At 54.0% G+C, this 10,665-nt stretch overlaps 1 protein-coding gene across 1 annotated transcript; it reads left to right on the forward strand.

Annotated features, from left to right (window-relative positions):
• Positions 1 to 1,352: 1,352 nt before the first annotated feature.
• LOC139603675 (olfactory receptor 14J1-like) lies at positions 1,353 to 2,321 on the forward strand. The gene has a single exon (XM_071454564.1). The coding sequence runs from the start codon at positions 1,353 to 1,355 to the stop codon at positions 2,319 to 2,321; it is 969 nt and encodes a 322-aa protein (XP_071310665.1).
• Positions 2,322 to 10,665: the final 8,344 nt, after the last annotated feature.

Here is a 10,665-nt window from a genome sequence, read left to right on the forward strand (position 1 = left end):
CAGAGACAGGCTGAAGGCAATCAGGATTGGGAAGACATTGAGCTGAGACTTCACCTGGGGAAAGATCTTCACAGCCCCGTGCATGGTGAGTGTGTGGGTGCAGGGCAATGTCCCCTGTGCTCCTGGAGGGATCTCCTGAAGCCAGCACACCCCAGAGCCTGGGGGATGTGTCAGGAGGACTCTCCCAGTTTCTCTGTGGCACAGGAGGAGCAGGAGGAGCAGGAGGAGGAGGATGTGGTGCAGAGCGGGGCTGCCCTGGGCACCGTCAGAGGGACAGGGCAGGACGGCTCCTGCTGCCAGGGACGGCTGCAGGGGCTGAAGCTGGGGCTGCAGCCAGGGCTGCCCAGGGCTGTCCTGCAGAGCAGCTCCTGCAGCCCTCAGGGCTCTTGGCCAGCCCAGGGCATGTGCCACCTGCCAGGGGCAGCTCTCAGCCTGCCTGGCAGCTCCCCATGGACGCTGCAGGGGAGAAGTTCCAGGTGCAAGGAGCCACCCCCATCAGGGCAGATTCCTCCTGCTCTGGAGATGGTGCTGCATGGCCAGGGCTGCTCTCAGCTTTCTCCTAAAGGGAAGGGAAAAGGGCTGTCAGCTTTGGCTGTGTCCCTGAGCCTCCTGCACTGTCAGCCTGGGCATCAGCAGATGGGCCTCAGATCTCCCTCAGAAAGTGCCTCCTCAGCCTCCTCTCCCTACAGACAGCAGCAGCAGCACCTTGGCTTACAGCATCTCTGCTAGTCTGGCCTGCCCTTAAGGCCCTGCTGCCAGGGAGATGCCCCTGGGCAGTGCCCTGTGCTGGGAGGGGTCTGCAGGGCAGATCTGAGCCGCAGGGCTGGGCTGGGCTCTGGCAGCACTGGCATGGACAAGGCTTGGATAGAGAGAAACAGCTCCCAGCAGGCACAACTCCAGGCAGCAGGGAGCCAGACCAACCCTTGGTATCCATTCCTGTTCAGCTGCGCTGGGAAAGAGAGGAGGGCTTAGAGAAATCGACTTTAAAGCTGGAGTCTTTAAAAACTCCCCTTTATTTTTCAAGCTCGTTTTATGTTCGATCACCCTGAATTAGAAGGAAGTGAAATCTGCAAAGGGCACCTGTGTGGGGACCAGGAGGTCTGACTGCCCTGGGACACAGGGAGCCCTGTTTTCCTTCTGGGCTTCCCTGGGGTTCAGCCTGAGAGCAATGCTGAAGATGAAGCAGAAACTCAGCAGTAAAAACCCAAGGTTAAAAAATAAAAATGTTGAGTCAAATGGCCCCACAGGTGGAAAAGTAGTTTTGAGGGAATTCCTAAAATAACCCCAAAGGATTGACTCAAAGAGCTTGTGAATGTCTTGTTTCAACAGTCCACCATGCCCAGAGTGAAGGAATGTCCAACAGCAGCTCCATCAGGCACTTCCTCCTGCTGGCATTGGCAGACACGCGGCAGCTGCAGCTCCTGCACTTCTGCCTCTTGCTGGGCATCTCCCTGGCTGCCCTCCTGGGCAACGGCCTCATCATCAGCGCCGTAGCCTGCGGCCACCACCTGCACACGCCCATGTTCTTCTTCCTGCTCAACCTGGCCCTCGCTGACCTGGGCTCCATCTGCACCACTGTCCCCAAAGCCATGCACAATTCCCTCTGGGACTCCAGCACCATCTCCTACTCAGGATGTGCTGCTCAGGTATTTTTCTTTATGTTCTTTATCTCAGCAGAGGTTTCCCTCCTGACCATCATGTGCTACGACTGCTACGTGTCCATCTGCAAACCCCTGCACTACGGGACCCTCCTGGGCAGCAGAGCTTGTGCCCACATGGCAGCAGCTGCCTGGGCCAGTGCCTTTCTCAATGCTCTGCTGCACACAGCCAATACATTTTCCCTGCCCCTGTGCCATGGCAATGCCCTGGGCCGGTTCTTCTGTGAAATCCCACACATCCTCAAGCTCTCCTGCTCCAAATCCTACCTCAGGGAACTTGGGCCCATTGCATTTGGTGCATCCTTAGGTTTAGGTTGTTTTGCATCCATGGTTTTCTCCTATGTGCAGATCTTCAGGGCTGTGCTGAGGATCCCCTGTGAGCAGGGACGGCACAAAGCCTTTTCCACCTGCCTCCCTCACCTGGCTGTGGTCTCCCTGTTTATCAGCACTGCAGTCTTTGCCTACCTGAAACCCCCCTCCATCTCCTCCCCATCCCTGGATCTGGCCATGTCAGTTCTGTACTCGGTGGTGCCTCCAGCCCTGAACCCCCTCATCTACAGCCTGAGGAACCAGGAGCTCAAAGATGCCCTGAGAAAATTGATGAGACTGTATTTTCAGAAGCATTTCAGAAACATTTTCTGCTGCAGAGCCTTCAGAATGTAACAATGTCAGCCTTTTTTGCCCCTATTTGTCTATTTTTATTTGGTAACTTTTTTCTACTGGTTTTGAGTTTTTTTACAAAATACTGCAGAATTACTCTTAGCATTTCTACATGAATATCTACCTTTCTTTTGAAATACAAACACTTGCAAGAGGCTTTTTCTCTTGGCATTTAAATAAAAAGAAGTGCCTGCCCTGACTTGTCTGTCCAAGCCATTTCCTCAGCCCTTCTCTGTCCCCGCAGGGGCAGTGCCTGTGAGCAGAGGTGGAGGGAAGAGACTCCCAGCACAGCAGCACAGCCAGGGACAATGGCCCTGGCTCTTCCCCCATCTGCCCTGCCCAGCTCCACCCTGTCCTTGCCAGCCCTGCTGTGGCTGTAAGGCCGGAGTGCTCTGGCAGCTTGGTCCCTGTCCTGCTGCGTGTCCCTGCTGTGGCCACAGGCAGGGCCAGGCCATGGGCACTGCTGGGACACAGCTGGGCTCCAGCACAGCAGCTCCATCAGCAAAGGGCATCTCCTGAGGGCAGGGCAGGGAGGCTTTGCTCTCCTCCAGAGCTGCTGTCAGCAATGTGCTCCAGGAATGCCCTGGCCCAGCAAAGCCCAGGGCCTGGGGCAGGGGGGAGTGTGCAGGGGGGGCTCACAGCAGTGTCCTGGCCCAGCCAGAGCTCCTGGCATGGACCTGAGGCAGCAGCAGAGCAGGGCCTGGGCTGTGTCTTTGTTCTGGGACAGCCTGGGAAGGTGGCCCAGGGCAATTGTCCCACAGCAGCCCCTGCAGCCACCATTGCCAGCACTGGCCTCTCCCCACCTGCAGGAGGTTGTTTGTCCTTGCATAGAGGTGTGAGAAATTATGCCCACTTCCAAAAAATTTAAAAGGTTTATTAAAACCTTATCAAAAATACAACAGAATACTGAATACAGAAAATATTACGGTGCTGGGAGCAAAGGATTTTTCCTGCAACGTGCTCATCCACACAATGGAGGTTTTGCCTTTTAACCCTTTAGCCTCTCCCAAAGCTCTGTCCATTGACTCCTTCTATGCTGCCCAGCAAAACAGAATTGGGCAAGATGAATGAGTTGTTTAAATTTTTCTTCCCATCAGGTGCCAACCAAGACACAGGAAAAGGCAGAAAAAAACCTTATGCATCAGAAGAAAGGCAATTCAACAGGGAAAAACCCAAACCCAAGCATAAAAACCCACTCCGAACACAACCAAAAAAACCAAAGCAAAACCCACCACCAACAACACAAAAACCCCACAAACAAACCAATCACAAAAAGAAAAGACCACAAACAGAAGAAAAGAAAATCCACAGGAAATCTCCCATCAGCAGAAAACATTTAACCACCTTGTGGCAGGACAGGGTTCTGTATGTGTACGTGTGGTTTTGAAAGAAAAATGTCTTAAAAAGAAATTAATCCTGTACCCCCCTTGCCCCCCTGCTTCTCTCAGGTGATTGCTGATCATGGTGTGACATGGAATGGAACATCCCTTGGGTCAGTCCAGCCCAGCTGTCCCATCCCTGTTCCCCAGGAACACTTGCCCACCCCAGGCCCATCGGTTGGGGGGGTTGCAGACGCCTCATGCAGGGCGAGCACTGAGACAAGGACAGGAGAACTGAACAACATTTACTCTTGTCAAGGACAGTAGAACAGAACAGCACAGCCTTGGAGAAACTGATTGAGGATGTGCCTCTGGCAAACAGAAGCCACACAAAATGCAAGCAGGATGCCAGCTCAGCTCTGCAAGGCTGACAAAGCAGAAGTTATGCAGAACAATAATATTGCTCTTACTCAAAAGGGGGGGTCAAGGAACAGCCACCTAAAAAGGACACTGGATGTTGAAGACAGACCCCAAAGAACCATGTAAGGACTTGTAATAAGGGGTGCAACAATGTCAAATAAACTCAAAGGAAGTGGGGATAGCTAATGGATACATAATGAGTGTGTGTGATAAAAACCCTGTTCATCCAATGCTCAGTGCACTCCAATGGAGGAAGGATGGCCCAAGTGACCACCATGCTGTAATAAAGAATACCTACTTTCAAATACTCAAAACTGTTCAGAAGTTTCTATCCAGTGGATTTCAGAATCAGTGGTGTCCTTGACTCCATTATGCCCCACAGTTTCACAATGGCCCCTTGGTTCCATGAGGCCCTGCTGTAGAACAATGGACCCTTGGTTCCATTGGCTTCCGTACTGTCAAAATGGCCTCCTTGGTTCTGCACTGCCACAATGCTCTCCTTTGCTCCATGAGGCCTTGGTGTGTCACAACAGCCCCTTGGTTCCATCAACTGCCACAGTGTCACCCTGGTCTCTTGGATCTGCAGTGTCACAATGGACAATTGGTCACAAGCAGCCCCGCTGTGTCACCATGAATATTTGGTTCCATGGGGCCCCAGAATGTCACAATGGCCCCTTGGTTCCATGAGGTTCCACAGCATCACCATGGTCTCCTTGGATTTGCAGTATCTCCATGGACCCTTGGGTCCACGTGGCCCTGCTGTGTCACAGTGGCTCCTTGGTTCCATGAAGCCCCACTGCGTAACAATGGAATCTTGGTCCCGTGAGGTTCTGTACTGTCACAATGGTCTCCTTGGTTCTAGACTGTAACAATGGACCCTTGGTTCCACGAGGTTCCATGATGTTACAATGGTCTCCTTGGCTCCATGAGGTTCCATGATGTCACAATGGTCTCCGTGGCTCCATGAGGTTCCATGATGTCACAATGGTCTCCTTGGTTCCAGAGGTTCCATGATGTCACAATGGTTGCCTTGGTTCCCTGAGGTTCCATGATGTCACAATGGTCTCCGTGCTTCCATGAGGCCTTGCTTTGTCACAATGGCCCCATGGTTCCATGAGCTTCCATGGTGTCACCATGGTCTCCTCAGATCCTCATTGTCACAATGGACAATCGGCTCCATGGGCCCTGCTGTGTCACGATAAACCCTCAGTGCCATGAGGTTCTGTGGTGTCACAATGGTCTGCCTGGTTCAACAAGGCCCTGGAGTGTCACAATGGCTGCTTGGTTCCGTGAGCTTCCATAGCATCAACAATGGTCTCCTTGTTTCTGCAGTGCCATAATGGACCCCGGTTCCATGAGGTCCCTAAATGTCACTGGTCTCCTGGGTTCCATGTGGCCCTGCTGTGTCACCACGGCCCCTTGGTTCCATGAGTTTCTGTACTGTCAGCAATGGTTCCTTTGTTCCAATGAGGCCCTGCTGTGTCCCAATGGACCCTGGGTTCCATGAAGTTCTTCAGTGTCACAATGGCCCCTTGGATCCATGAGGTCCCACAGTGTCACCATGGTGTCCTTGGATCCACACTGCCATGATGGACCATTGTTGCAGCTGGAATAGCTGGTAATAAAGCCCAGGGTAGGGAAGCACAAAGGGCCTTTGCATGGTACCCACAGATGTTTGATTCAGCCGTGCAGTGAGATGTTCAGGGTCACAAGGCAGGACTCCTGAGGGGAGTCCAGGTTTCTGTATCTCCAGAGGAAGGGGCTGATCAGTGCCATGGGGGCAGTACAAAGACGGGGGGCAATGTGGGAATGGGGAGGGAGTGGCTGAGGGACACAGAATAAGGGGAAGGAGCCAATGGGGTCAAACAGCTTTTGAGGGAAGCTTTTTGTGTCTCCCTAACCCAGGGAAGCCTCTCAGGGACTCCACATCTGCAGAGTGTCACAATGGCGCCTTGGTTCTTTTGGGGTCCTCAGGATCCCAGTGGCCCCTTGGCTGCATGAGGCCCAGCTGTGTCACACTGGTCCCTTGCTTCCACTGGGACCCACAGCGTCACAATTGTCCCCCCTTAGTTCCATGAGGCCCCACAATGTCACAATGGACCTTTGGTTCCATGAGTTCCACACTGTTCCATAAATCCTTGGTTTCACAGGGCCCTGTAGTGTCACAATGGTCCCTTGGTTCCGTGGTGCCACACAGGGCCACAATTGCCCTTTGGCCCAACAGGGCCTCATAGTGTCACAATGGACTCCTTGGTTCCATGGAGACACAAAGTGCCACAATGGCCCTTTGGTTTCACCAGGCCTCAAAGTGTGAAAATGGCCTCCATGGTTCCATGAGGCCTCCTGCCTCAAAATGGACTTTTGGTTCCATGATGCCCCATAGTGTCACAGTGGTCTCCTTGGTTCTGCACTTTAAGAATGCCCCCTTGGTCCCTCAGAGCCCCACAGTGTCACTACTGTGCCCTTGGTTCCATGAGGCTTTGCTGTGTCACAATGGTCCCCTTGGTTCCATGATGTCCCGTAGCAGTGCAATGGTCTCCTTGGTTCCACAGTGTCAGAAGGGCCCCTTTGTCCCATGGAGCCCCACAGTGACACTGTGGTCCCCTTGACTCCATGAGGCCCTGCAGTGTCACAATGGCCCCTTGGTTCCAATGGGTTCTGAAGGGTCAGAATGTCCTCCATGGTTCCATGAGGCCCTGCAATCTCCCAATGGACCCTTGGTTCCAAGGGCCCCGCAGTGTCACAAGGCTGCCTTAGTTCCACAAGGCCCTGCAGTGTCATGGTGGCCCCTTGGCTCCATGAGGCAAAGCAGAATCAGAATGGCCCCTTGGTTCCATGGAGCACCACGGTGTCACCATGGTCCCACTGGTTCCACAGGGCCCCACAGTGTAACAATGGACCTTTGGTTCCATGAGGTTCCTCAGTGTCTCAGTGGCCCCTTGGCTCCATGTGGCCCTGCTGTGTCACAGTGCCAGGTGGTTCCATGAGGCCCCAAAGTGTCCAAATGGTCTCCTTGGTTCTGGGAAGCCCCACAGAGCCACAAGGGACTCTTGGTTCCAGGAGGCCTTGCTGTGTCACAATGGACTTTGGTTCCAGGAGCTTTCGCACTGTCAACAATGGTCTGAGCACTGCAGTGTCACATGGATCCTTTGTTCCATGAGGTTCCAGAGCAGAACATAATCCCGTTGATTCCAGAAGGTTCTGCAGTGTCCCAATGGACCATTGGTTCCATGCAGCCCCACACTGTCACAATGACCCCATGGCTCCATGAGCTTTCACACTGTCAGCAATGGCGTCCTTGGTTCCCCGAGGCCTTGCTCTGATACAATGGACTTTTGGTTCCATGGGGGGGGGGGTTCCACTGCATCACAATGGACCCTTTGTTCCATGGGGTTCCACAGTGTCACAGCTGAGTCCTTGGTTCTGTCAGCCTCTGCTGTCACCAAATGTCCAAACTATCAGAATAAGGCTCCATAATACTAATTTGGTGTTTGAGAAGGTATCATTTATTCAGACCTGAGGTCCAACACGGGATAACTCCTAACCTTATCAGGACATGTAATTCTACCACTGTGTTGCTTATACACAGTCACTAAATGCGTATTACAATTTACCCATTTCCATAAAACCCACCCCAAGTTCCCAGATTCAGACCTTGTTTTCTCTATCCCTGCACCCTTGAGCCAGATGTCTTCTTCTTCTCTTCCAAGCAACCTTGCTGGGAAAGCAGCCCCTGCATGCCTTGTTCCCCTGCTGAAAGTTCCCAGGCAGGGTAAAAATGGGATGAACCCTTTTGGTATCAGCCCCAGGCTTTGTGTGGGCAGGCAGAGGCAGGCAGGAGGCAGAGCTGTCAGCAAAGGAAGGGCCCAGCCAGGTGGGGCAGCCGGGGGATGCCCACAGCCTGCAGGGACAGAGGCACGGGGCAGGGACACCGTAGGACAGCCTGGGCTGCACAGGGCACAGGCATGGGCAGCAGCTGCAAGACAGCCCTGCCAGAGCCAACTTGGGCAGCACTTTGGCCATGGCTGCTGGGCCTGGGCCTGAGGCAGGAGCAGGAGACAAGTGACCCTTGCAGGCCTGGGGCCTCATGGCCTCCTTGTCCCTGCCCAGCAGCCTGGCAGGGGCCGCCCCATGCTCCTGCCCTTGGCATTGTACATCCCCACATGCCAGTGCCCATCCTGCAAGAGCCCTGAGCAAGGAGGGAGGGACAGGATCTGCCTGGCCAGGCCCTGGGGCTCAGGCCTTGGCCCTTGGCATTCCTCAAACACATCCAGCTTTGCTCAGCACCAGAGACACCTTGGCCTTGTTTGTCCCCAGCTCTCATCACTGCCTCCAGTGCTCTGCTCTAACTGGAACCTGGGGACACTTTCTCAGTCGTGTCCCTCAGTGGGACCCATTAAAACTTCAAGAAGCTTCAGAATTTTAGTTTTACTTTGAGTTCTTGAGAAGTTTTTTGAACACACTCCCAGGGACTGAGTCTGATGTAAACAACATCAAAGCCCTGAGAGGGTCACTAAAGTTTTCCTACTCCTGTGATGTAGAAAGATTTCAAAGAACTTGTCAGAAATACACATTTCATATTTTAAAGGGTATATTTTATTTTATTTCTCTTTAGAGCACAGGTGGTTGCAGCATTCTCTGATTGACCCAGGGTCTCTCCTCAGCAGCTCTGGGCTGCTCACAGAAGCTGTGCCTGGAGCTCTGACCCAGTGTGGACAACCTTGCTCCACATTGCCCAGCCCCATCCTGTCTGTCCTCACTCCCCTGGGACCTGCTGTGCTTGGAGAGCTGGCTGCACCCAGCCTAAGAGGGGTTTTCCCTTTTGGGGGTTTTTTGAAGCAATCTGAAAATCCTGAGTTTACCCACTGGAAACAGACACACTGCTCAGGTGTGTGCCAGCCCAAGGGGCCACCAAAGCCACTGCAGAGCTGCCCTGGGCCAGCTGTGAGGGTGGATCATCAGCCCAAGCTGCACTGGGCCACTGCAAGGGGCTGTGGCCATGGGCACTGCACTGACCCCACTGCTGGGTTTGGCTGTCACGGCCACCGTGAGAAATTAAACTGTCCTTGGAAACACTGGGGAGGACTGGGACATACTGGGGAACACTGGGAACATTGTGGGGAAGACTGGGGACACTGGGGCACCCTGTGTTTGAAATTGGGAGGAACTGGAGGGACTGGGCTGTACTGGGAGGGATTGGAGGGGCACTGGAGTTTTACTGGGGTTGTACTGGGGTAGTACTGGGAATGAACTGGGCTGTACTGGGAGGGAATGGAGAGGCTGTTCCCGCCTCCGCCGCCTCTCATTTGCCGAGGCTTCCGCCCATCACCAGTTTCAGCCAATCAGCGCCAGAGATCCGGGCCTGGGGGCGGTGCCTAGACAGCCGCCATATTTTCCTTTTTCCTACAACTCCCATCATGCCCCGCGGCCGGATACAGCCCCATTGCACCCGGGACTGCAACGCCCGTCATGCCCCGCGCTCCACAGAACCCCGGGATCCGCCCCCATCTGTCCCATAACTGTCCCCCAGACCCTGAAGCATCCCTCAGTGCCCCCTCAGTGCCCATTTGGGACCCCACAAAAGCGTCCCCGGACCCCCTGAGTGCTCCCAACCCCACAGATGCCGGGTACAGCCCCTTCTGGGAATTCGTCTCCCCTCATCCCCCGTGGCCCCCGAGCCCCTCAGAACACAGTCCCGCGCCTAAAACTCCTGCTGTTCCCGCACCCTAAAGAGCCCGGTTAGAGCTCCCCGACCTCCCCCCAAGGATTCCCGAGCCGTTCAAGTTCCCCCGAGGACCTCAAGTCGCGGCTCGGATGCAAAAGTGTCCCCCAAGTGCCTTCCCGGACCCCCAAACGCCGCGTTCCAACCACTTCCGGGACTACAGCTCCCCGCATGCTCCGCGGCGCACGTACGGTGCCATTCCAGCCGGGACTTCATCTCCCGTCAGGCCCCGCGCCCCTCCGAGAGCCATTGCAGCTGCGCCTCGAACTCCCGTGATGCTCTGCCGCCCCGTTTAACCGGATGATACCCGCGCCTTCAACTCCCATCAGCCCCCGCGCCCCGGTGAGCCCCCTTCGAGCCCTCCAAGGACCCGCCCGGACCCCGAAGGGCCCCGAATTCCCTTCCCTGACCTCCAAGGGCCCCCCTGGACCCCCAAGTGCTGCCCCAGACCCCGAACTGGCCCTCAGAATCCCTGAGTGCCCCTCCAAGTTCCCACCCAGCTCCCCCAAGTTACCTCTAGACCCTCAAGTTCTCTCTGAATTCCCTCCCCAGACCCAAAACTGCCCCAGATGGGCCCCAGAAATGGCTCCAGGGACCCCAAAGTGCCTCCTCTTGACCATATGCGAAAAAAAGATGATAAAAAATGATGGCAAAACGTCTACAAAGAATATTAGTTACCATAAAGAGGAAGAAATAAATACCCAATAGAGCTTAATGAATTGATGAAGGCAATTGTGTTACTTAGAACCAATGACCAATAATTTTCCGTGTTGCTAAAAGTGTATCGATATTTTAATATAAATATAAAAATTAGGTAATTAAAATTGAATAATACTATCAGAATAATATAATTATCCTTTTATTAATTAATTGGATTTTATTTATA

Source organism: Agelaius tricolor, unplaced genomic scaffold (genome assembly GCF_023055355.1).
Source record: "Agelaius tricolor isolate 1412-34295 unplaced genomic scaffold, bAgeTri1.0.p SCAF_40, whole genome shotgun sequence".
Classification (NCBI taxonomy): Eukaryota; Metazoa; Chordata; class Aves; order Passeriformes; family Icteridae; genus Agelaius; species Agelaius tricolor.

Excerpts from the sequence above, each read along its gene's own strand:
- LOC139603675 (XM_071454564.1), top strand. The coding sequence starts at position 1,353 with ATGTCCAACAGCAGCTCCATCAGGCACTTCCTCCTGCTGGCATTGGCA.